At 40.0% G+C, this 27,686-nt stretch overlaps 1 protein-coding gene across 4 annotated transcripts in view; it reads right to left on the minus strand.

The window, feature by feature from the left end:
* Window positions 1-27,686, minus strand: part of ssbp2b (single stranded DNA binding protein 2b) — a 384,293-nt gene that overhangs the window by 66,590 nt on the left and 290,017 nt on the right. Inside the window, exons 5-7 of one of the 4 annotated variants that reach the window (XM_087999732.1) lie at window positions 19,631-19,720; window positions 11,513-11,596; window positions 5,209-5,268 (exon numbers count right to left, since the gene is read on the minus strand). In XM_087999732.1, coding sequence (XP_087855858.1) covers window positions 5,209-5,268; window positions 11,513-11,596; window positions 19,631-19,720 — 234 coding nt within the window. The remainder of the gene's footprint in view (window positions 1-5,208; window positions 5,269-11,512; window positions 11,597-19,630; window positions 19,721-27,686) is intronic. The other 3 variants (XM_087999743.1, XM_087999738.1, XM_087999746.1) reach the window with 3 other exon arrangements.

Here is a 27,686-nt window from a genome sequence, read left to right on the forward strand (position 1 = left end):
AATGTTTCAGATTCGGTGACCTTTCCTCAGAACTCTGCAGAGAAGTTGAACAGGGAGGTTATGCTAGAATTGTATAAAAATTTGGTTAGGCCATAGCTAGCGTAATGTGTGCAAAAATCTATATTGTAGTAGGCATGAGAGTGCAATGGAGAGGATGCAGAGGTGATTTACTAGGATGTTGTCTGGACTGGAATGTTTCAGTTATGAAGAGTGTCTGGACAAATTGAGTTTGTTTTCCTTAGAGCAGAGGAGATTAAAAGGGGACATGATTGAAATGTCTAAAATTGAGGGGCACAGAGAGGGTAAACAAGAGAAACCTTTCCTCTTGATGAAGGGACCAGGGGATTTATGATAAGGTGCAGAAAGTTGAAAGATGGAAATCTGTCACTCACTGTCTTTAAGTGTGATAGAGGCAGAAAAACTCTCATAACATTCAACAAGTGTTTAGATGTGCATTTGTTCTGCCAAGGCATACAATGCTATGGGCCAAGTGCTGTAAAATAGGATTAGAAGGGTTCGGTGGTTGTTTTTGACTGGCACAGACATGATCGGCTGAAGGGCCTTTCTCCTTTGGTGTTTTCAATGACAGGAACTAACTTCCAGAAAAGATGGTAGAAGTCGAATCTTTGGATTTTTTTTAAGGCAAAGGTAGATAGATTATTGTTAATTAAGGAGATTGATGGATTATCATGTATAGTTGGAAATGTGGATTCAAGGTTCCAATCATATCAATATGATCTTATTGAATGTCAGAGCAGACTTGAGGGACTGAATGGCCCACTCCATTTCATGTGTTCGTTTGTATGTTTGTATCTAAAAATACATTTATTTTAATTCTGAGGTGTGATTTTTGATTCAAGTAAAATCATTGTGTATGAAATTTTAGACTTTGTTTTAATTACTCTTTAATCTTTGATTAATTACATACATACAACTGTAGCCTGTACATGTATTAAACTCAAATCTACCTGCTGAGCACAGCCTCAGCAATTCTACAGCGTTGTCATCTCACCTCCAGTCTATAACCCACCTAAAAATCTAGCACCTGGAACATGGGATTACTGTACAAATCTAATATTCTGTAAGCAAGAAGTCATTGTATAAAATGTATATTTGAGTTTCTTTGATACTTCTTGCAACTTAGTTAAGATGTCAGCAAAGACATCAAAAAGATATGGAGTACCTACTGAATAGCCTTTAAAAGGCAACTCCAGAAGAGAATTAAAAATGGCAAAAAGCAGTCATATCAAGTTCAAGTGTAGCCAATGTGCACAATTACAGTATCACTATTATTGTGCACTGGGGACATTAAGAAAGTAGATGACAGAGGAACACTTTCGGAGATGGTACTTACTTTGACAGAATGTCCAAAGTGTGCAAGTCAGGAATAAAAGGCAACAACTTTGACTTTGATAGCGTCGATACTCCAAGACCAGGATGATACAAAATTGTCAGGGCATCTCTCTGATGACCTGTAACACAGCCACTCTGAACACCATGCTTTGCAGGGCAGTAGTGTAGGTGTCCCATGTACGGGCCAGAAAAATGCAGAATTGATAAAAGTTGAAATCAAGTCAGTATTCAATACTGACTTAGTACCCCATTTAATTTTCACTGGTCTCATTAATGTCCATGCTTAAACATGCAGAGTTCAATGTTGTTCAGGGTTCACCCCTGTAATCACACCACCTCCAAGGTTGTATCCTCTAACTTGCAGATGATGGGCATTTGTCTTTGCTTTTTGTTGCTGTAGAGTTAAGGGAAATACTGTGTCAACAGACGAGTTGATTGAAGTTCTTTCAAATGAAAAGTGCTGGATCTTTAGATGGAGAATTGTGGTTTTGAAAGGCCTCCGTGTATATGTCACACACACCAACTCACGGGGATTCCACTTGTATTCCGTCTGGGGTTGGAATATGACACTGTTCATATTAAGGTATCGGGGGTAAGCAGAAACGTGGAGTCAGGCCACAATTAGATAGCCATGATTTGTGAATGGCGAAGTGGGTTGAAGGAGCTGAATGGCTTACTACTGCTCTTAATTTGTATGTTCTCAAATGGGGAGTACTCAAACAGCATTCTTCCTGTTTGAAACATAGCTTAAAAGTGCCCATGGCCATGTTTCCACAAAGTGGTTACAGGATTGAGCTGCCTCCTCAAACTGGACCTACAGCCGCAGAGTAAGGCAAAGACAGCACTGCCATTTATTTTCAAAGACACTGTCATCTTCGGTTTCTAATCCTCTGGCAAGCCAGCACTATCGCATGTCCGTCCCTGGCTGCTTGCAATCAGTGCTTTGCCATTTTATAGAGGATCCTTTGCAGTTTGGTGAACAGAGCCTGCATATTTTACATTTGAATTCTCATCATGTTTCAGCACAGTTACTTTACATTCATAACAGTGACTATGTAATGTTGGCATTTTACAACTTTGCCAATTGCATAGCATCTCTGCAACATAAATTTGTAAACAGTCAGTAAGCATAAAAGGGGACATCAGAACATAACTCACTGATCAAGAAACTGACATAGACTGGGGGAACACTGATTTTTTTTTTAAATCCTGGCTGAATATGAAATAAGTTCTACCTAGTTTCACATGTCTTCTAGCCAGCAAGTTATATATCAATCATTGCCTCAAATTCTGAAATGTTATGGATTGGCATGATTGTTTGCAGAGGTTTATTTATGTATTTAAATGAAGGCCCTGCAAAAAAGGATTGTACTGAAATATAGGCAGTTCCCAGGTTGTGAACAGATTGCAATCTGAAGTCCATGCACAAGTGGATTTGTACACAGATTGGAACACAATGCAGCATAATATAAAGGAGCCATTCATCAGAACAGGAACTGTTCATATGTCGAATCTTTAAAATTACACCATTGCATAAGTGAGCATTGGTAAGTCGGATGTTCATAAATCAGAACCACCCTGTAGCAGAATAGTGCAAGATGTTCATGCGGTCTATTAAGAAATTAATTCTTTATCTCTTTTTTTATTTCATTGAAGTCACATAGTAAAAGTAGGAAAAACATTTGTGAAACCTTTGTATCCAATTTCTAGTACTCCATAAATACGAAGGAATTGCAGCATTTTCAATATCATGTCCTATATTTAAAAAATATCAGACTGCCTGAATGACATTTGGCACTATATGCGTAGAAATTTTGTCCAACTAAAAATAGGACTGAATTTCCCTGATCCTATAATGATAGGCGCAAAATCAGTGGGGCTGGGAAAATTGAGGACGCAATTTGAGATAGGCACAAGAAGCATTCCCACTCCCCAGAAATTTTCTGGGAAAAGCTTGCTCTTGGGAGGGAGGCAGTCAATTTACATAATAATGGCCCAATGCAGGATTGGCTTTGCAGCATTGCTATCATCTAAGTTTGAAATCATCCAAAACCTTGCTGCCAACTTCTAAATTCCACCAATTCCCTGTTCATGTCTCACCCCATTTAGCAGATCTACACGGACTCCTAGTTGAACAATAACTTCATTTTAAAATTCTCAATCATTATTTCTGAATCACTCCATGGCCCAGTCTCTCCATATATCCATAATCTCCTGCAGCCTGGCAATCCGCAAAGATCTCTGTGCTCCTCCAATTCTAGCCTCTTGCATATGACTGATTTTATTCATCACCGCTTTCAGTTGTCTATGGCCTAAAGCCTTAAATTCCCTCCCTAAGCCGGTCTGCCTCTCTTTTTCTCTTTCCACCTTTGAGATACTGTTTAAAACATAGCTCCTTAAATAAACATTTGGTCACCTTACACGTATTTTCTTTCATTCAAGGGATTTGGGCATTGCTGGCTTGACCAACACTCAACATTCATCCTTAATTATCTTCGAGATGGTGGTGAGCTGAAATGTGGAATTGCTTCAGTCCTCGGATATAGATGCCATTAGGAACAGAACTGCAGAATTTGATCCATAACCGGAGATATGTTTTCAAGTCAGGATATCATGTGGCCTGGAGGGCAACTTGCAAGTAGGTGGTCCCAAGAAACTGCTAACCTTATCCTTCTAGGTGGTAGAGATCCAGAAGGCATGGAAGGAACCTTAGGTGTTGTTGCAGTGTATCCAGACAATGAAGGAAGTGAATGTTGAATGGTGGTGGAGATACTTCTGAAGGAGTCTGCATTGTCCAGAGGTAGTGAGCTTCTCATGAGCTGCACTCATCCAGGCAAGAGAACAGTATTCTCACAGTCCTGACTTGAGCCTTGTAGACAATGGATAGGCACTGGAGAGATATGAGGTGAGCTAATTACTGAAAAGCTCCTAACCTCTGATCTGCTCTAGTAGCCATAGTATTTAAATGGCTGGTCCAATTCAGCTTCCGATGAATGGTAACCACCAAGTATGTTGGTACCGAGGGATTCAGTGATTGTAGTGCTACTTAATGTTGAAAGGAGAAGTTAGGTTTCTGTCTTATTGGACTTTGTCATTGCCTATATCTAGACGACACAAAAATTACTTGTTACTTGTCAGTCCAAGCCTGGCTGGGTGTTGGTCACGTCTTGTTGTATTTGACACAGGCTATTTCAACGTTTGAAGACTTGAAATTGTTTTGAACATCATACAATCATTGGTGAACACCTCCACTTCTGACCTTATGATGGAGGGAAGGTCATCAATGAAGCAGCTGACGATGATTCTGTACCCTGAGGAACCCCTGCATGATTCCCTCAGCTGAGATGATTAATATCCAACAAAGACAACAATCTTCCTTTGTATGGTTGCTGCTGGTACTACATCTACTCAAAGACAGGCCTAGGTACAGGTCAGTAATGGCAGAAAGGAGTCGCAGGGTGGGGTTGGAAGGGTGAGTAGTCAACTGAAAAACGATGTCCTCCCACCAGTTCCTCTTGTCAATGCTGTGCCCCTTAATCAGGCATTGAATGAGAAGGAGGAATATTATCGCAAACATCATTTTCTATTTATCTTCATCAACAATTAGAATGGCTACTGAAAACAGAAGGCTACATTTCTTAATCTTAAGTATGTGAAATGTCAAGATTAAAATAATTTTATGTTGAAATTTAGTAATATAATGTACAGTATTTTTATGTTGTTTTTTGAAACTGTAGTCCAACCAAAGAACTAAAATATAGCTATGATAAGTGTTTCAACACAGCAAACAGCAGTGAGTTTAAGGCTTCATAAAGTGAAGTTCCTTGATATAATGCACGACAAATATAATTTTACCTGGTTAGGTATTCTGAGGGGCGGCCTGGGGCCTCCTGGATAACGAGGTGACATGAAAGGCTGCAACAGATAAATAAATGAAAAAATGTGCTTTTTAACAAAAATAATTCAACTCTTATATCATATTTATTTGTAAGCATCCAAATCCATTTCACTTTCTACTGTTACATGGTCTTGCTGTAAAAATTATCTTCGCGAGAAAAAGGCCACTCTTTCAAATCTATTTAACATCCATCATATCTACTTAACTGCATTCAAAAGATCACTGGCCAGATTATTTTCTCCCACAAATGGTGATGCATGATCGATCACTCATTGAATCCAGAGTGCACAAAGGAACATGTATCCTTACGCCCATATGTGTTAGTCTAGAGATTTTAGGTAATAATGGAAGAGGTTCCAACTTTCTTTCTGTCATATGGCTGACCATGGCTTTCTCCCACTCTTAAAAACCTGCCAATGGCACGTATTGGAAGGATTTGCAGATTAAGAAAAACACCTATCTGAGCACACTTTGAGTGTACCTTCTTCAGCTATCAAGTCCTGGGTGAACTGAAATCTGGATGTTCTCGTTCAGAATTAGGGTCATCACTCATTGTGATGCAAGACATACCTTTCTTCTACAAGTAGGAAGCATTATTATCAGAAAGCACATGCAATATGCACCACTACAGTCCCCGGGCTTTGCATGGCTCCATTCCTAAATTTTTAAGTTTATTTGTACACAAGTCGGAAGAGAATAACACGCAATACAATATTGTACAGCATAAAATAACTAAGTTTAAGCAAATGTTTGCATGGTGAATCTTGAAAATTAATACTAACATAGTATATCTTTCATAAGTATGAGTGTTCCCAAGTCAGATGTTCATAAATCAGAGACTGCTTGTATAAGGTCAAACTGATACGAAACAAGCCTCTTAATTATTGCTAAGCCAATTTTTAAAAAATATATATCATTCATGGAAGGTAGGCATCACTGGATAAATCAGCATTTATTGCTCATCCCCATTTGTCCTTGAGAGGTTGGTAGTGAGTCACTTTCTTGAACTGCAGAAATCTATCAAATGTCTGTTCACTCACAATGTTTTTAGTATGCAACTTCCCTTTGCTTTAAGGTTTTGCAGTTGATGACAGTATTGACTTCTGATTCCAGAAGTCACTGCCATGCAAGGACATCGAAGGCTTACGCAGCTGGAAAGAAAACTAGAAGGAAGTCTGTTAATAAAGTGTTACAGGTTTTCAAGTATGTGACAATGAAGGAATGACAATATAGTTCCAAGTTAGGACACTGTGTGGTTTGACAGGCAACTTGCAGATAATTATGCTCTTTCTTCTGCTGGTCTTGTCCAAATTAAAAGTAGTGATGGGTTTGGAAAATGCCATCAAAGACATAAGGAGCTGTAATGCATCTTGTATATACAGATAGTGCTCCTATCGCTTAATAGAAATAATGGGGCTCTTGGGAAAAGTAAGTTTCAGGGCAGACCAGCAAAAAAAGTATCACTCTTAATTGCTCAAAAATCACCCAAAAATCTAATGCAAAATATAGCACAGCGTGAATGAAGGTTGAAATCACATTTATTAGCAAAACAAAAGTAAATTTAACAGAGTAAATTTAAAAAGTGAAAGAAAGCTGCTCTTCGTATAGTACCTCTCACAAAAAGTTGCTCTGTCAGCAGCTGACATTGCGCATGCGCAGAATGGCACAGAGACTTCGGCATGGACACCAGTGCATGTGCAGAACGGCACAAAGACTGGCACCAATGTTACGCATGCTTGGAACAGTTTGGACACTCGCGCATGCACAGAACGAAGTGCATGAACTGATCCCTGCTGGAATCATGCTATTGTCAACAAAAAGTAAAGATTCTCGAATAATAATGTTGCCTCATTCTTCAGCAACATTATAGCCAAATTGTACTACCAAACACGCTGCCACTGTGCACTGGTGGTGCAGCAAGTAAATCATAGGATCCTTAGTGTCGAAGCAGGCCATTCGGCCCATCGGGTCCACACCAACCCTCCGAGGAACATCCCATTCAGACCCACTTCCTATACCGTATTTCTGTAACCCTAATTTCCCATGGCTAACCACGCACATTCCTGGACCTTATGGACAACTCAGCATGGCCAATCCATGTAACCTGTACACCTTAGTGATTGTGGGAGGAAACCGGCGCATCTGGATCTCATCTCATTATTCTAAACTTCAGCGAGGAGAGTCCTAACTTGATACACCATTGCTCATAAGTCGATCCCTCCATACCAGTGCAGAAAATGTTCCCTGTCTCCAATGAAATGATATCTTTCTTTAAATAAGGGGATCAAGACTACTCATAGTACTCCAGATGTGGTTTCATCAGCACCTTGTACAGTTGCAGTAAGACCTCCCTATTCTCATACTCCAACTCCCTTGAAATAAAAGACAACATTCTAATAGTCTTCCTGATCACCTGCTGCACCTGTATATTAGCTTTCTGTAGTTTATGCACAAGTACCCCTAAAATCCTTTGTGTTGCATCTTTCAGCAGTTTTTCTCCTACTTTAAATAATATTCTGTTATTTTGTTCTTTCTTCCGAAATGAACAACTTCACAGTTTCCCACAGTATACTCCATTTGTAAACGTTTTGTTCACTTACTTAACCCAACATCTCTTTGCAAACTGTGTGTATCCTCTCACACCCTGCCTTTCCACCTTTTTGTGTTGTCTGCAAATTTGGCTACAGCACATTCACTTGTTTCCTCCAAGTCATTTATATTACAAAATCCAATGATTTTTGAAAAATTACAACCAACGTAACTGCTACCTCTTTTTGGATTCTAGGATGCAAGCCATCATGACCAGGAACTTATCTGCCTTTATCCTAGTGGCTTTTCTAGTACTACTTCTCTCACCATCGTGGTGGTACTTAATTTCTCCCCCATGGTTTTCATGTTAATGGCATATTCAAAGTGTCTTCCACCAGAAAGACGGAGGCAAAATATGTGTTTAACTTCTCTGCTATTTCCTTGTTCCAAAACCATCTCCCCAGATTTGTTTTCTCAGAAGCCCATGTTCACTTTGGCTTCTCTCTTCCTTTTTATATATTTAAAGCGCTCATATTGTCAATTTTTATACTCTTCACTATTTTGCCCTTGTAATTTATTTTCTCTGTCTTTATTATTTTTTCAGTTTTCTTTTACTGGATCCTGAATTTATTGTAGTCTTTGGGGCTATCACTGACTTTGACCTTGTTACATATTTCTTCTTTCAACTTAATACTCTCCTTAATTTCCTTGGTTAGCTATGGTTGGTTTATCTTAGATTCATTCCTCATTTCTAGAAAGTATTTTTGCTTGTGCCTGTTAGGTAGCAAACTGACCTGGGGAGGCAGAAAATGAATTGTTCACTGCAGAATCCTGAGCTTTGACATAACATAATGGTCACAGTATTTAGATGGATTTTGATGTTTCAGAGATAACTCCAGAATGCTGATGTGAGATGGTTCAACAGTATTAATTCCATTGAATTGCCCAGGTGTTGCAATAGGTGGAAACATGACTGCTTCAGTATCTGAGGAGTCAGGAAATGTATTGAACATTGTGCAATCCTCAGCAAAACCTGCATTGTTGATCTTATGATGGAGGGAAAGCCATTGTTAAAGTAGCTGAGAATGTTTATGTCCAGGACACTACACTGAGGAATTTCAGTCATGATGACCTGGAGCTGAGATCATTGACCTTCAATCTCCAAAACCATGTTGCCTTGTGCTTAGTATGTTTTCAAGCATTGACAAGGTTTGCCTCAATTCCCGTTGATTTCAGGTTTGCTTGGGCTTCTTGATGCTACAATGGTCAAATATTGCTTTTATGTCAAAAGCAGTCAATCTAAACGTATCTCTTGTGTTTAGCTCTTTTGCCCATGTTTAAAACAAGGTTGCAATGAGTCAAGGAGCTCAGTGACTCTGACAAACCAAACTGAGTATCAGTGAGCAGATTATTTCTGAATGAGTGCCATTTGATATCACTGTCAATGAATCCTTCTACCACTTTGCTAATAGACAAGAGTAAACTAAAGGGATTATAACTAGCTGGGTTGGATTTATGCTGCTTTTTATTTACAGGACATACCTGGGCAATTTTCCAAATAGCTGAGTCGATGCCAACATCTTGGAACAGCTTGGCAAGGGGTGCAGTTAATGTTAATTAATTAATTATTTATAGTGTCAAACACTTTCTTTTTATCAGCTTGGAGTTTTAAAAAACAGCAAATAAATCTGTGCAAATTGAAAATAAAAAAAAACTCAAGAGTCATCTACAGTTTTAAACTGTACAACACAAACAAGTCAATATGCAAAATAAATGCAACTAAAGGTGATTTACAAATGGTTATGCCTCAACCTGTAACCAATAGCAGCAACTACAGGCCAAACAGCATGTAAATATCCAAAAACATTCCAGGCAAGGTTTTACTGTTTCTGTATAACCAAGAGTAACACTTTGTTGCATGAATTGTAGTAACAATATGGTACAAGATTAACATTAATACTCATTGCCTGGATAGGTATCTCTGCATTTTTAAAATACTTAATGACTGGAATAAGTGAACAGGAAAGGTAAATCAATAAGTTTGTTGAGTATCAAGATGCCAGTTCAAACTGATTACTCCCATTCTGTGTACATTCTATTTCCTACACTCTGCACCATAAGAGTGAGTGCAAGCAAAAGGGGAGTGTCAAGCAAGAGGGCCCACTAATATGTTCTGTCACAGCATCAAATATATTTTCATGCATAAAATATTTAGTATTTACCATTTCTAAATACTTAATCACAAATGCTAAAGCAGTTTGCTTCATGGTACTGTTCCTGAAAACCCCACACATTTTTGCAGGTTTCTGATTATTTTTACAATGTCATTGTAACAAATAACATTTAATGTTAATAAAATAAATAGCAAAAGCAACAGACAATTTTACTAAGAAATTAATTAGGCTGCTTAACCTCTCCATATGAATTTAACTAACTGGCAGCTGATCGAAAATACACAAAGTTTTTAGTTTTTTCATTAATTGGGAAAACAGCAGTCTAAAATAACACATATCCTGTAATAGATATTCTAACAGTAGTTGAGAATACATCTTTGGATGTTTATTTGTAATAGTGTCAAATAGACAATATTATTCCTGAAATTACCTTTACTTATGCAGTCTTCAATTTAAAATAGACACACAAAAATGTTAGCACATTAAAAATACAAATAAAGGGCTATTCCATAGTGAACATTCATCATTAAAATACAGTTGAAAAGACCTTTTAGATGGCCATGTTTTTAAAACTATTACAGTTAAACTTGAACCAACACTTACAACTGTAAAAATCACAAATATTTTAAAAGGCGACCTTTCAGGAATATAGATAAAATACGTTTTAGCACAGCACACCCTCAAATAACCAATTTCCATTTGCTTCCAATCACCATCAGCACTCTAAGGTCGTCCAAGATTAGGACCATATATAATCAAACTCAAACCAAATAAACAGCCGGCAACTGTTTTCTCAGATCAACAATAAATTGGTTGTGGGTAGGGATGGTTTATGTAAATGCAGAGCTAAGTAAAAAGCTGCCAATGTTTCACTGAAGAAATGTAAACATTTTCAAGATCAGCATGCTGTTAACTTCACTTTTTCCACAATAATTAGTTATGGTAAAGGGTTTACTAGTGGCACAGATTTCATCTTCATTGAACAACTAATAGGTTGTGGACATTTTTTGAAAATGTTTTGACATTTTCTGAATGTCGCTTTGAAATACCAGCATACTAATTATAATTTTCTAATTATAAAACATTAATTTTCACCAAAGCTCAATGTCTGATGGCGGTGTTGATGTTTAGAAACATTACTTGCTAATGCTGAATTAAAATCATACTTGTTAGAATACTTGCACTGAACAACAGATCAAACAATTGATTTATCTGCCAACAGGGTATACTTAAATCAGTGTAGGTGCTAATCTAACCTGGAATAACATATATGATGTCATGCAGGAAATCTTTAGGTCTGTAGCAGTGAGAAAATGAAGAAAATGAATAAATATGTTATTGGGCAGAAACCAAAATGAAGATTTCTCACCAAACTAACATAAACATGAAGATCTATAACCATAAACCAATGTTTCAAATGAAAAGAAAAATTGCCAAATCAAAACAGGTTTGGTAGTGATGAATTATCAAACAATAAGACCAAGTATAAGTGCTATCAGAGCTAGTGCTCAAATAACCTTGGTTTATTTGTGCTGATTAGCTACTTGTGTCTTCCTACCTGGCTGTGAGGTCCCATCATGGGATTGCTGGGGTTGTGTGGTGGAGGCTGTGCATGTGGCGAGGGCTGTGAACCTGGTGGTCCCTAGAGATAATTGCAAACATAAATTAGCCAGCAGCACAACCTTTAACAAAATTGACCAGCTATGTCAAAAGTTTCTCAAATTGAAAATTTGTTGTACCTTTTATAAAACCTTTTTATTCTTGAGCAGTTAAGTTACATTTGAGTAAACAACTAAACCTCTGCCAGTATGTGTTCCTGCTTTTCTGAACTGTGGTAGAAATATGTTATTGGGCAGAAACCAAAGATGATTTCATCAAATTCCTAAAATAAATTGTGGAAACATAAAGATGTGCCCCACAGGTGTTGTCAACAGACCGTATTGTGATTCAGAAATAGAGGATAAATAAAATTTGCTGAAACTTGGATAATTTCTCATTGCTGGCTATAACACACCTTAATTTCCTTCTAAATGGTTCCTAATTTATGGGGCTAATCTCTCACAGAAACATTGCGCAATAAAATTATTTAGAAAACAAGATTAGATACCAATGGCCCACTGGTGATACAGAGTTATTCTACATTCTTCATGACAGACGTACAGATCAAGAGTAATCAAAATGGTCTAAAAATGTCTAACGCATAATGTGCACTAGAGCTAATGTAGGAATACTAATATGGTGATCATCATTGTTGTATGAGGGACTGAAACTTTTATTCTTCAATTCTTTGGAGAAGGAAAAAAGAATCTACTTTGAAGCACACTGACAGCTGATCAGCTTCTCATTGTCCACCAGCCAAACTTGACTCTTTTTCAATTCAAATTTGTGGAAGTGACAAAGCCTTTAGGCTTAATGATTCACTTGACAACTTGTCTAAACTTAAGCATCAGTTGAGCAGGAATTGAGAGTGTGCTGCTCTAAAATTATTCTCAACTGAATTAAACTATCACGTAATTACATGCAGTTTATTAGCATTGTTATACATAACAGGACATGGTTTCACTGGGTTGAAACTTTATTGCTGGAACAGCACAGCAGGTCAGGCAGCATCCAGGGAACAGGAGATTCGACGTTTCGGGCACAGGCCCTCATTCCTGAAGAAGGGCTTATGCCCGAAACGTCGATTCTCCTGCTCCTTGGATGCTGCCTAGCCTGCTGCGCTTTTCCAGCAACACATTTTTCAGCTATGGTTTCACTGAGTGTGATTTTCAAATAGCTAATTTCAGATCACAGCTAGATTACCAGGGTAACCCAGTCAGACCAACCACTATGATTCCCCAAGCTACATATAGGAATAAGGGATACAACCAAGTCTTCTAAACCATTCTCTCACTCGTGGAATAATCCACAATTTACAGGGAACAAAAATAATGCTTAATGGGGCAATACGTAAATGGCAAGATCCAAATATACTTCTGTTCATTTAAATAAATCAAATTAAACCACATATTGCAGCATATAACAATTGCTACTACATGTTTTCATTATCCTGCTATTTTACATAATCAAATTATGGTCAACCCCACTTTTAATGATAGATGTTTGGAATGCTAAACATTCATCATATCTGAACATTGATTCAATGCACAGTTAAAAGCATTTTTTAGTGCCTAACATTTCTTGTGATCATACAATTTACTATAGTCAGGACATCTACCAATCCTCCTTTTAAGCTCTTTGCAAAATGCCCAACTGCTCCATACTCAGTTGGCACCTAGTTTTCTTGCTTGCCCATCAGCCTGTCAATCAAATGGCACCGAGCCATCTAAGGTTGATGCTATCAATTATTTCACACCTGGAAGCCTATACGTATTCTTTCAGACATGGCAAAAGAGTGCAAGGCCTTTCAGTTAACTTTCACTCTTTTTTACTTAACTTTTAATCACGGCCTCCTTCTTCAAAGACTGCAATTTCCCCCCAGACGTGATCGACGATGCTCTCCACCGCATCTCCTCCACTTCCCGCTCCTCCAACCACCACCAGGACAGAACCCCACTGGTCCTCACCTACCACCGCACCAACCTCCATATACATCGTATCATCCGTCATCATTTCCGCCACCTCCAAACGGACCCCACCACCAGGGATATATTTCCCTCCCCTCCCCTATCAGCGTTCCAAAAAGACCACACCCTCCGTGATTCCCTCGTCAGGTCCACACCCCCCACCAACTCAACCTCCACTCCCGGCACCTTCCCCTGCAACCGCAAGAAATGCAAAACTTGCGCCCACACCTCCCCCCTTACTTCCCTCCAAGGCCTCAAGGGATCCTTCCATATCCGCCACAAATTCACCTGCACCTCCACACACATTATTTACTGCATCCGCTGCACCCACCTCTATATTGGGGAGACAGGCCGTCTACTTGTGGAACGTTTCAGAGAACACCTCTGGGACACCTGGACCAACCAACCCAACCACCCCGTGGCTCAACACTTCAATTCCCCCTCCCACTCCACCAAGGACATGCAGGTCCTTGCACTCCTCCATCGCCAGACCATAGCAACACGACGGCTGGAGGAAGAGCGCCTCATCTTCCGCCTAGGAACCCTCCAACCACAAGGGATGAACTCAGATTTCTCCAGTTTCCTCATTTCCCCTCCCCCCACCTTGTCTCAGTCCCAACCCTCGAACTCAGCACCACCTTCCTAACCTGCAATCTTCTTCCTGATCTTTCCGCCCCCACCCCCACTCCGTCCTATCACCCTCACCTTGACCTCCTTCCACCTATCGCATTTTCAACGCCCCTCCCCCAAGCCCCTCCTCCCTACCTTTTATCTTAGCCTGCTTGGCACACCTTCCTCATTCCTGAAGAAGGGCTCATGCCCGAAACGTCGATTCTCCTGCTCCTTGGATGCTGCCTGACCTGCTGCACTTTTCCAGCAACACATTTTCAGTTTTAATCACGATTGCAATACACATTGTTCAAAATCCATCACCATATATTCCTACAAGATTGGAAATGGATAGATCATGCAGGAAAAGTGAATAAAAATACTTGTTTTCTTTCTTTGCATTAAATGCTGGTTATTGTCTGTATTTGTTAAACAGGGTATCACACACAAGATTGCATGCAGCACTTGCAGATGTTCCTACATTCTGCATCAGAAAATGGTAGGGCATCAATTTATGAAACAGTATTACAATGAAAAAATTTAGATTCCTCTTGTATGGTCAGTGAAGATTTAAATCGAAATTTAGGATTTTCTCAAAAGATAAAGAGGGAAACCTCTAACTTGATATCCTCTATCACTCATTCATTTTCTTACCATTGCCATAAAAGAATCTTGGTTACAATGGAGAAGGCCAATCTGCCTCTGATGGCTCTCTGCAAAAGCAATTCACATGGTCTTATTTGTGATCACTTTCCTCAAAGTCACACAGATGTCCTTTTCTCTTTAGGTCATTATCCAATTCTCTTAAGAAAGCCTTGATTTAATGTGCCTCCAAACTACACTCCAGCAGCGTATTTAACACCCAAATCACTTACAGGGCAAAGGTATCTCATTCCTTCCTTCCTTGAGCTAATTACTTTAAATGGGTCATCCTACGATGTTTGACAATTCCGCAAAATTTGCCCACTATCTACTCTATCAAAACAGTAATGTCTTTGAACTTCTACTTCTTTTAATCTTCTCTTCCAAAAGAGAATAGCACCAGTTTCTCCAAATATTAAGTTGCTTTTCCTTGAAACAACTTATGTGAATCTTTCATCCAATTTCTCTAATGTCTTCTCCCCAAAGTACGATGACCAGAAAAAAGTGTAATACCAAATGAAGGTTTATACAGGTTTATCATAATATTTGTGCCTTTGTAATTTGTGCCTTTTGTTTCTAAGGTCCAGAATCCTCTATATTTTTATTAACCACTTTCTTGACAGGCCCTTCACTCATCGATGCACATATTGCTCCATGTCCCTTTGTTGTTGCACTCTGTTCAAAATTGTGTCCTTCATTTTGTAGTGTCTCTCCTTGTTCTTCCTACATTAAAGAATCATGTCACACTCCTCTGCTTTAATTTTCTTCTGTTTCTTGTCCACCTATTACGCCTGTCTATAGCCACTGAATGTTTATAATTGTCTTTACTGTTTAACACTACCCCAGTTCACAACACAGTTACTTCCAAGTTTTGAGTCGTGCAAATTCTGGTTTTGCACTTCGTAAGGAGTTTTCTTCCACCTACTTAGCTGGAAAATAGTGCTTTATACAAAGTGCCTGAACAAAGGGAAGCAATCCTACAAGACCATGAGCATCATAATTGTTACTCCTATTCAAAACATATTTATGAGTACACAACAAACAAAACAATTACATGCAAGTATTTGCACAAATAGCATGTATACATGACTGTTGTGTTCTGTAGGCAAAATGGATGCCTGTCATATATCAAATATATCCTTCCCTAACATTTATGGGCAAGGAGGTGCCAAAATATAAATGTTAATTTATAACATTAAGTATATTGAATTTGATATCCAATATAGTTTGCTAAACTTCTGATTAAATAAGCAACACGTAGAACGTTTAAAAAGTCAATGTACATTGTTTGAAGATATTTACTTGACTTGATTAAAAGAAATAATGATACTAAGTTGAACATCACAATCACATCAGCTGTTTTATGAGTTTTTGTGTGTGTACTAAATAGAAGATCATCTTCCACTAGGAGGCAATAATACTCCACTAAGCTAACACCAAGCCAGATACAAACAAATCTACATTTTACTATGTGAAGCAGAGGATGTAAATATTAACCGATTTTACAAGATAATTTTTTTAATATGTCAAGATTATATTGACTGCTCATAGCAGATTTTCAAAGTGTAATTATTGTTTTAATAATTACCAAATACAAGAACATAAAAAACAACCAGAGGAGAATTGGTAAAAGTGGTTAATGCAGTTAGTGATGCTCACTTGTGGTTTCAGAATTTCAAGATGATACAAGATTCTGAAGATGGTGTGTGAAAGAAATCACAGTCACATGTACAACCTGTACCCAATTTATCTTTCTCTGCAAATCTGCAGAACAGCATCAACTGTATAAGTATAAATAACAATAATTTATCTAATTTGACTTCCACATCGGAGAAAAATATCTTGCTTTTATCCTTTGGAGATGTCTCAGGCTATGAAACAAGACCTTTTACAACAGACTGTGTTGAATAAGAACCTCCTGCTGGCTTTAGCTGGAAATCAAGAGTCAGCGCATGCGTGGGTAGATAATTTAGCATATTCTGGTGCATGAGCTGACTTGGACAGCTCTTAGTATAAACCCTGGGGCATGTCTTATTCAGTGCAGGTCATCCTGACCTGCAATAAATACAACCAGTGTTAAGGTTGAAAATAAAACAGGTCTTCTGTCAAATTCTGAATATTTTAATTTATATAATACATTAAGCCTGAATGAAATTTGTTGTACACTTTACATTTTTAATTGTAAAAATGTACATTACCCTTTCCTTTTTTACTTATTGTTATCAAAAGTATTTTAAAAAATCCACTTGTCTTTTTTGATACAAGCTATTGCTGAAAAATTAGAGAGATGCTCACAAAGCTTTTCATCATGTCTCATCAGGACAGTTGCAAGAATAACAAATATCATAGGGAGCAACAATTAATACTGCCTGAGAGTACGGTGCTGATCAGTTAAGCTGGTGCTATGGGAAATGCACAATATAATAATTATCTCTCAGCTTTGTTTAAATTCAAACTCTGATTGGTTGGAGGCACTTTAACGGGGAATGCATCAGAGAACAGTCTCCTCCTGTTGTGATTGGAATCAAGGTGAAAAGCCTCAACAGCATCTCTCTTTTTCAGCAATACCCAAGCTATAGCTAGCAAGCAACTTTCTTTTCTTTTACAAATTAATTGTATTAAAGCACTGCATAATCAGTACGAATAATTGAAATGGATGCTACTGGATTTTGCTGAACAAAAAATGTATTCAATGGATTGTTTTCTACAAGTATTAACTACTGCCACAAAACTCTGGACAGCTAATAAACCAGACAGACAACAGATGATGAAACTGAAAGAGCATTAAGAAATGCTGAGAAAGAACCAAGATCAATAATTTACAAAACTTCATACATAGCATCTCTGTACCATTATAAATATAGTGCCAAGACTATTTCCCTTGGATCAATTCATGGTTAGAAATTTGTAGTCCAAAATTTTATTTTATTTATTTTTACTTATTCTTTTATGGGGGAGGCAGTGGTGTCATGGTAATTTCTTGGGATTAGTAATCTAGAACACCAGAATAATAATCTGGGAATATGAGCTCAAATCAGATCATGGCAAATGGTGGAATTTGAATTAAATTAAAAATATGGGGGCAAGAAAGTTAGCCTAATGGTGACCATGTAACCACTGCAACAACCCATCTTCTTCATTAGCATTCTTTAGGGAAGGAAATCTGCCATCCTTAACTGGTCTGACCTACATTGCCTCCAGATCTATCGAAATTCAGCTGATTCTTAACTGTCCTTTGGGCAATTAGGGATGGGCAATAATTGCTGGACTAGTAGTGATGCCAATCCCATGAACAAATAAATATAATATAGACTTTCATTCATGTAGTTATGCAGACTTAGAGTTTTATTTTTTTTAAAATAGAGAACATGATGCAAAGTTTTCAAGATGATTCATGTAAAAAAAAACGCCAATTCCATGCCTAGCTAAATGTGTGCTGTGCTATGTTAGCTTGTTTCATGAAGAATTCCAGGTATGTTTCCAGAGATTATTATTCTGGAAAATGCTTCATCCCTTAATTTTCTTTCATTCAACAGTACTGGAGATTTCAAAAACTTGTTATGAACCAAATTTAGGTAATCTGAAGAGGTGTCCAGAAGGCAAATTTAATTTAGTTCTGTAAAACAGGAAAAGCAGAAGAACCTCTCACCCCTCCCGCAACCCCACATCCTTAGACTTATCTGTCTCCATACCTAGAGGCAGTCCAGCAACACAGGATGCAGTTACCTTAGGACAGTGGGTTTCCCCAAGATATTCCTTTCCACCTGAATCCCAGTCATCCTATACTAATGAAGCCTGGTATCCAAAACAGAACAGGTGAACCATTGAAATTGTTGGGTGCACAAAGGGAAACTCTACTGCTACATTACACAGAAAAGCACAGTTGTGTATTTTTGACTGATTTCTTTCATCATCTTCTGAAGACTGATGTCCTTGCTGGAATACAGCTCCATGATGGCAGCACCTGTCTAATACATCAAATAAACAAGCATTGCTGATGTAACAGTGTACAATGTCAACAGGCTTTTTAATCAGAGGGGAGGGAACATAGCTGAGTGTGATTCTATCCTCATCTAATGCCCTTATTTGCACTCCCAATGTGGGTCACTATATAATAACAAGGAATGGGAACCAGGACTGATGTTTCTTTTAAATTTAGCGGTAATGCTGTAATGTGAAGAGCTCCGGTCAGTCAACGTTTGCCAGAGATTGAAGTTGGAACCTTCCTGGTCACATGGTTCAAACACTCAGGGCAATTTCTTGTTTTTTTTAAATGCCTTCATTAACCTCTGCATTTATTGTTTTTTGTATTAGCTTTTCATTTTGTAAATGATTAACAAATTAAACACAATTTTTACTCCAGCTCAGTCAGTGACAGATGCCAACAAGACGCCAACTAATGCCCATCATTATTCCACTGAGATTCAGTTACAAATGGGCAGGAATACCTGTTTGCAATCTAATCGATGTGCTCATATGCAAACTGGCAGCACTAACAGGGCTAGTAAAGCAGAATGCTGGTTTGAAAAGACATGTTTGTTTACTGTAGTAGCATCAGAAATTCTACCATTAAAGTCCCCGAATAATAGAGTACAGTTTCTTAAAAAAACAAAAATACATATAATAGTGATAGTCAGCAAATTTGAGATGAATGATTCATTTTGTTTGAGATTTAATTTAAACTTTGTAAAAACCCATCTAGATTCACATCTGTAATCCTTGTTCAGAGTCCACCATCTGCTTCAAGTGTATTATATTTTTCACTGATAATTTAGAGGGATTCAGCATAGATGTCATTCTTATCTGGAAATCATTTAGCCATTTGAAAGCTTTTTCCTATTGCTTAAGTCTCTTATTACCTGAAAGAATCCCGGTGGTACCGGGCCTACTGGCATTCCGTCTCCTGGGGGAATGTTTCCTAGCACTGGACTGGGAGCTGCGGCTGCACTCTGAAAAGAAAGGCAACTCCTGTGTCATTACATCCTGTAGCAAGGAACTGGCATACTTCCTAAGTGTAAAAAGTAAAATAACATACTCTGAATCAATTAAACTTATAACAAAAACAAATCTAAATATAACTTTTATGTGCAGCAAGCATTTACACAGACATTTTAAAAATTATAATAGTATTTAAAAGTTTAGCAGCTAAAAAAAGGCCAATCTTCTTTGCTATGAATGCCTGGCTTTGCTAACAATCAGTGCTACCCAAAATATGTATAAATTTGCATGTCAAAGCACCTTACCAAAGGCCACACTGTGTAAAATAGTCATAAAATAATATTCTTAATTGCATAATTCAACTATGAGGTAGGGTTCAACAAGTCTGCGTTGTTATGTTGAAAGTATTCTCCTACATGTTGGTCTACACAGAAGTTGGAATTTTTCATTAAATTGAAATTCTTGAGATAGCAGCAGATTTGAAGGTAAACAAATATGATTTCCTTATTGATTTCACCACCTGTTAAAAGCAAAAATGCTATCCCATGAGCAGCAAGTGGCTTCAGTTTAACAATATCTCTCTCATGCTTAAGTTGAAACTATTTGTGATCCTAAATTTCTGAAAATTCATTGTTTTGACATGACATTGAGTATCTTCCGTAAAGTTTAGACTTTGAAGGTAGATGTTATTGTTCAATTATTGTTATTGCTGTTACAAGTTGATCAATTATTTTTGGAGGTCAGTGAAAATTAGGTGACGCACGGTTATTGGAAAGAAATGTCAACTTCAGGGACTACACATTTTATTATAGAAAATTTCAGGAGATAATTCAGCAAACATAATTCCACAGAGTACCAAGTGATAATGCCAAAAAGTTTGGAAAGTACCATTTCCTTATTGTTTCAGTAGCTGCAATCCCTTAGGCCAAGTTTTATTTTCAATCATATGAGTACGGTCAATATTCAGTCCTAAAAGTGCTCACTATGATTAAGTGATGAACATCTTGTGTCTGAGGATGTCCCAAGTAATAGATCTTTTATCTCTATGTAGATCTCTTCAACAGAGATTGGGGAATCCAAAGTCTTCAAATCAATCTTAGTGAACTGATGGGGGTGACATGTGAAGTCCTGTGAGTATTGACTGGGTTCTTGTCACGATGCCTAGGAATGTGGGGTATTTCAAGTCATGTACAAGTCTACAAATTCTGAGTAGCATTAGAGTAGCATTGCCATCTGTTTTTTTCCCTAACTATTGCAATTTCTCTGTCTTGGATCTATTAACACAAGGTGCATGCAAGAAGCTTTCACAGCTCATCATCTTGTTCACAGTATTTACGTCTGGTGGAACTGAGCAGTTTTTATGTACCTGCTGATAACAGGCTGCTTAACTCTCCTCTGGTTTGGATTAGGGCTCTTTCTATGCTCTCTGACAGGCACTTCCTGTAGCGATTTAATATTTGAAAATGTTATCACCTCTAAAAAAAAATATACTTCATAGACTTGACATCACCACTGAGGCCAGATGGCATTGTGGAGGGTTGATTTTTAAAATATACTTTTAAAATTATGATGATATTTATCTGATAAATATTATAAACAGAATACACAATCAGAAACCATGGTCTTTCATATACTTCTAAGATATGATGTGAGTGATAAATTATTACTTGCAACATTTCAGGTGCTAAGATTGCAGAAATACCAAAGCGCACAAGAGATTCATTGTATATGTCTCCCCTCATAACTAAAATCAAGTTTTCAGCTCTAATTCTATTGTTTATCATTTTAAATATCTAATTATGTAGGCAGCTGGGGTCGAAATTTGTAGTTTTCATATGAGGGATGATACTTCAAGCTTCATGCAAGACAATAAACTTTATAGAGCAAAGGAAGGCAAATGCTTTCATCATGGAAAGAACAAGCCCCAAACCATTCCCAATGTTGCAGATTTTTCCCAGGATACTTTTTAATCAAACCATCCAGGGGTGTTATGACACAACTCTGGAAGAGGTACGACTCAAACCCAGGCTTCCTAGCTCAGGAGGTAGGGATACTACACCACGTCACATAAGCTCTCATCTTTTTCCAGTGTCAGGCTGATAACAGGATTGGCTGTACTCTCTTTGAGGCACATTGTTAATAAGGGCAATTAAGGCCCCATTATGAGCTACACAATTATGAACAGCATTGCTGGAATGTTCCCATATCAAGGCGGCCCAATATCAATTACCTTGATTTAGGCTCCCTGTTGAGAACTAAGCAGAGCAACCGAGCCAGATCCTCCTTGCCATGTGATGTGACTACTGGGTGAAAGACCACAATCATGGTCTACAGAGCAGTTTCCCTTCATCCCAATCTTCCTACCAGCTTCAGAAGTTTTCAATGCAGCCCTACTGTATTGGTTAGTGAGGACATCCTCACAGTCTTTAACCTGTTTCAACAACAGGTACTTCTGCTTGTGGAACTGAAGGCCTGTTATTACTACAGCAAAATCCGCCCTCCCACTATCCTTAGCATTTTAGCTAGACAGTTGTCATATTTTGCAGCAATGAACAATCAAGGAGGATTGTGGTCAATCAGGTGACTAATCCTTTGTCACTCAGGAAAAGTAGTGAGGTGTCTGAATGAGTGATCTGCAAGCATGTCAGATAGGAAGCATTAATTGTTTAATGAGGTTTTTGTGTGAGAACCATTGAGGGAAAATGTTACATATAATATTGAGAGTGATAAATCATGAGCCTCAGTGATAGGTGGATGCAATGGCAGAGCTAAAGTGAATATGAGAGAGCGGCGCGAGCTGGGCGGAAGTGAAGTTGGAGTGCAGAGCTACTCAGGAAGGTAAGTGATTGATATTTAAGAACTTACCTCGACGCCAACGGCCTTTTCACAGCAGAGAGCGGCGCGAGCTGGGCGGAAGTGAAGTTGGAGTGCAGAGCTAGTCGGGAAGGTAAGTGATTGATATTTAAGAACTTACCTCGATGCCAACGGTCTTTTCACAGCAGAGAGCGGTGCGAGCTGGGCGGAAGTGAAGTTGGAGCGCACAGCTAGTCGGGAAGGTAAGTGATTGATATTTAAGAACTTACCTCGATGCCAACGGTCTTTTCACAGCAGAGAGCGGCGCGAGCTGGGCGGAAGTGAAGTTGGAGCGCACAGCTAGTCGGGAAGGTAAGTGATTGATATTTGAGTGGGTGTGTTCTAGACCCCAGGCCCTACATAGTAGGGCCTCCCTCCCATCCTCCTCCTCTAACCTAACTTTAAAGTCCACAGGTAAGCAACTTAGTGTTCTTGTTTTGGAGACGAAGTGTAGAGTAATGGCAGCGCAGGCAGTGGAATGTTCCTCCTGCAGGATGTTTGAGGTAGGGGTGACCACCGATACTCCTGCCGACTTCATCTGCAGGAAATGCAGTCAGATCCTGCTCCTCACAGAACGAGTTAGGGAACTGGAGCTGGAGTTGGATGAACTGAGGATTATTCAAGAGGCTGAGAGGGTGATAGATAGAAGCTACAGGGACATAGTTACGCCAGAGAACAGAGATAGCTGGGTAACAGTTAGAAGTGGGAAGGGGAGGAAGCAGGCAGTGCAGGGATCCCCTGTGGTCGTTCCCCTCAACAATAAGTATACCGCTTTGGATACTGTTGGGGGGGACGGCCTAGCAGGGGTAAGCTGCAGTGACTGGGTCTCTGGCACGAGATCCGGCTCTGAGGCTCAGAAGGGAAAGGGGGGGGGAGGAGGAGAGCGCTAGTTTTAAGAGACACTGTAGTTAGAGGGACAGACAGGCGGTTCTGTGGACATGGGCGAGACTCTCCGATGGTTTGTTGCCTCCCGGGTGCTAGGGTCCGAGACATCTCAGACCGTGTCTTCAGAATCCTTAAGGGGGAGGGTGTGCAGCCAGAAGTCGTGGTGCACATTGGCACCACCGACATAGGTAGGAAGAGGGGTGGGGAGGTCATTCAGTAGCTCAGGGAGTTAGGCTGGAAGCTAAAAGCTAGGACGGACAGAGTCGCCATCTCTGGGTTGTTGCCGGTGCCACGTGACAGTGAGGCAAAGAATAGGGAGAGTGTGCAGTTGAACACGTGGCTGCAAGGATGGTGTAGGAGGGAGGGCTTCAGGTATTTGGACAATTGGACTGCATTCTGGGGAAGGTGGGACCTGTACAAGCAGGACGGGTTGCACCTGAACCAGAAGGGCACCAATATCCTGGGAGGTAGGTTTGCTAGCACTCTTCGGGGGGGTTTAAACTAATTTGGCAAGGGGATGGGATCCGGACTTGTAGTCCAGCAAGGAGGCTAGCTGTTTGTCAGGATGTCGAAGAATGTAGGGAGGCTGTGGAGAAGGTAGCACTGATAGGGAATACTTGCGGACACAGAGATGGGCTCAAGTGTGTATACTTCAATGCAAGGAGTATCAGAAATAAGGTGGGTGAACTTAAGGCGTGGATCGGTACATGGGACTACGATGTTGTGGCCATCACGGAAATGTGGATAGAAGAGGGACAGGAATGGTTGTTGGAGGTTCCTGGTTACAGATGTTTCAGTAAGATTAGGGAGGGTGGTAAAAAAGGAGGGGGGGTGGCGTTGCTAATTAGAAATGGTATAACGGCTGCAGAAAGGCAGTTCGAGGGGGATCTGCCTTTGGAGGTAGTATGGGCTGAAGTCAGAAATAGGAAAGGACCAGTCACCTTGTTGGGTGTTTACTATAGGCTCCCCAATAGCAGCAGAGATGTGGAGAAACAGATTGGGAAACAGATTTTGGAAAGGTGCAGAAGCCACAGGGTAGTAGTCATGAGTGATTTCAACTTCCCAAACATTGATTGGAAGCTCTTCAGATCAAGTAGATTGGATGGGGCGGTGTTTGTGCAGTGTGTACAGGAAGCTTTTCTAACTCAGTATGTAAATTGTCCGACTGGACGGGAGGCCATATTGGATTTGGTACTTGGTAACGAACTGGGACAAGTGATGGGCTTGTTAGTGGGTGAACATTTTGGTGATGGTGACCACAATTCTGTGACTTTCACCTTGGTTATGGAGAGAGATAGGTGTGTGCAACAGGGTAGGTTTTACAATGGGGGAAGGGTAAATACGATGCAGTAAGGCAGGATCTGAGGAGCATAAGTTGGGAGCATAGGCTGTCAGGGAAGGATGTCGTGGAAATGTGGAACTTTTTCAAGGAACAGATACGACGTGTCCTTGATATGTATGTACCTGTCAGGCAGGAAAGAGATGGTCGTGTGAGGGAACCTTGGTTGACGAGGGAGGTTGAATGTCTTGTAAAGAGGAAGAAGGGGGCTTACATAAGGTTGAGGAAACAAGGTTCAGACAGAGCGTTGGAGGGATACAGGATTGCCAGAAGGGAGCTGAAGAAAGGGATTAGGAGAGCTAAGAGAGGGCATGAAAAATCTTTGGCGGATAGGATCAAGGATAACCCCAAGGCCTTTTACGCGTATGTGAGAAACATGAGAATGACAAGAACGAGGGTAGGTCCGATCAAGGACAATAGTGGGAGACTGTGTATTGAGTCGGAAGAGATAAGTGAGGTCTTGAATGAGTACTTTTCTTCAGTATTTACAAACGAGAGGGACCGTATTGTTGAAGAGGAGAATGTGAAATGGACTCGTAAGCGAGAGGAGATACTTGTTAGGAAGGAAGATGTGTTGGACATTTTGAATAACTTGAGGATAGACAAGTCCCCCGGGCCTGACGGGATATATCCTAGGATTACGTGGGAAGCAAGAGAGGAAATTGCAGAGCCGTTGGCAATGATCTTTTCGTCTTCACTGTCAACAGGGGTGGTACCAGGGGACTGGAGAGTGGCGAATGTTATGCCCCTGTTCAAAAAAGGGAATAGGGATAACCCCGGGAATTACAGGCCAGTTAGTCTTACTTCGGTGGTAGGCAAAGTAATGGAAAGGGTACTGAGGGATAGGATTTATGAGTATCTGGAAAGACACTGCTTGATTAGGGATAGCCAGCACGGATTTGTGAAGGGTAGGTCTTGCCTTACAAGTCTTATTAAATTCTTTGAGGAGGTGACCAAGCATGTGGATGAGGGTAGAGCAGTGGATGTAGTATACATGGATTTTAGTAAAGCATTTGATAAGGTTCCCCATGATAGGCTTATGCGGAATGTCAGGAGGCATGGGATAGAGGGAAATTTGGCTAGTTGGATAGAACACTGGCTAACCGGTCGAAGTCAGAGAGTGGTGGTTGATGGTAAATATTCAGCCTGGAGCCCAGTTACAAGTGGAGTTCCGCAGGTATCAGTTCTGGGTCCTCTGCTGTTTGTAATTTTTATTAATGACTTGGAAGAGGGAGTCAAAGGGTGGGTCAGTAAATTTGCAGATGATACGAAGATTGGTGGAGTTGTGGATAGTGAGGAGGGCTGTTGTCGGCTGCAAAGGGACTTAGATATGATGCAGAGCTGGGCTGAGGAGTGGCAGATGGAGTTCAAACCGGCCAAGTGTGAGGTTGTCCATTTTGGAAGGACAAATAAGAATGCGGAATACAGGGTTAACGGTAGGGTTCTTAGTAAGTGGAGGAGCAGAGGGATCTTGGGGCTTATGTTCATAGATCTTTGAAAGTTGCCACTCAGGTGGATAGAGCTTGTAAGAAGGCCTATGGTGTATTAGCGATGGAAATGTGTTGCTGGAAAAGCACAGCAGGTCAGGCAGCATCTAGGGAACAGGAGAATCGACGTTTCGGGCATTAGCCCTTCTTCAGGAATGAGGCCTCATTCCTGAAGAAGGGCTAATGCCCGAAACGTCGATTCTCCTGTTCCCTAGATGCTGCCTGACCTGCTGTGCTTTTCCAGCAACACATTTCCATCTCTGATCTCCAGCATCTGCAGACCTCACTTTCTCCTCTATGGTGTATTAGCGTTCATTAGCAGAGGGATTGAATTCAAGAGTCGTGAAGTAATGTTACAGCTGTACAGGACTTTGGTTAGGCCACATTTGGAGTACTGTGTGCAGTTCTGGTCGCCTCACTTTAGGAAAGATGTGGAAGCTTTGGAGAGGGTGCAGAGAAGATTTACCAGGATGTTGCCTGGAATGGAGAATAGGTTGTACGAGGATAGGTTGAGCATGCTAGGCCTTTTCTCATTGGAACGGAGAAGGATGAGGGGTGACTTGATAGAGGTTTATAAGATGATCAGGGGAATAGATAGAGTAGACAATCAGAAACTTTTTCCCCAGGTACAACAGAATGTTACAAGGGGACATAAATTTAAGGTGAAGGGTGGAAGGTATAGGGGGGATGTCAGGGGTAGGTTCTTTACCCAGAGAGTGGTGGGGGCATGGAATGCGCTGCCTGTGGGAGTGGCAGAGTCAGAATCATTGGCGAACTTTAAGTGGCAATTGGATAGGTACATGGATAGGTGCTTAAGCTAGGACAAATGTTTGGCACAACATCATGGGCCGAAGGGCCTGTTCTGTGCTGTATTGTTCTATGTTCTATGAGCCCACAGAGAAACGTCACTTATCCTTCAATCAACACTGTTGTGTGTTCCTCCAGATAATGCATACTGCACCAATTTGGGAAGTGTTTTCAGACAAGGGTGGCAGTATTTAATGACGTGCACAGCTAGGGTTTAAATGTGATGCATCCAGAGTGAACATTGAGAAGTCCCAGCACCAGCTAGCATCTCATCGCTGCCATGTGCAAGCTGGCACGAGAATCATGTCTTGGAGGCGTGGGGCACACTTAATAAGGTGTGCAGTGCAAACTGCGTGGGAAAGGTCACTAGGGTTCATGGAAGGAATCCCTCCAATTAACTCCCTGAATCTGACACATTGCCAAATTTTGGGAAAACTCAATCTTAGGGCCCTGATTTTTGTTGCCTCATTGAGACTCTGTGCCTTATCCAAAACTATGGCAGTAAAACAGAAGTTCCAGTCTCATTTTTAACAGATCCTGTTTTTACTGTCACGGTAAAGGGGTCAGAGTATGATTCACATGAGACAAACCTAAGCCAGCAGGGTC

Source organism: Chiloscyllium plagiosum, unplaced genomic scaffold (genome assembly GCF_037043375.1).
Source record: "Chiloscyllium plagiosum isolate Xiang-an unplaced genomic scaffold, Cpla_swu_hap1 HiC_scaffold_2, whole genome shotgun sequence".
Classification (NCBI taxonomy): Eukaryota; Metazoa; Chordata; class Chondrichthyes; order Orectolobiformes; family Hemiscylliidae; genus Chiloscyllium; species Chiloscyllium plagiosum.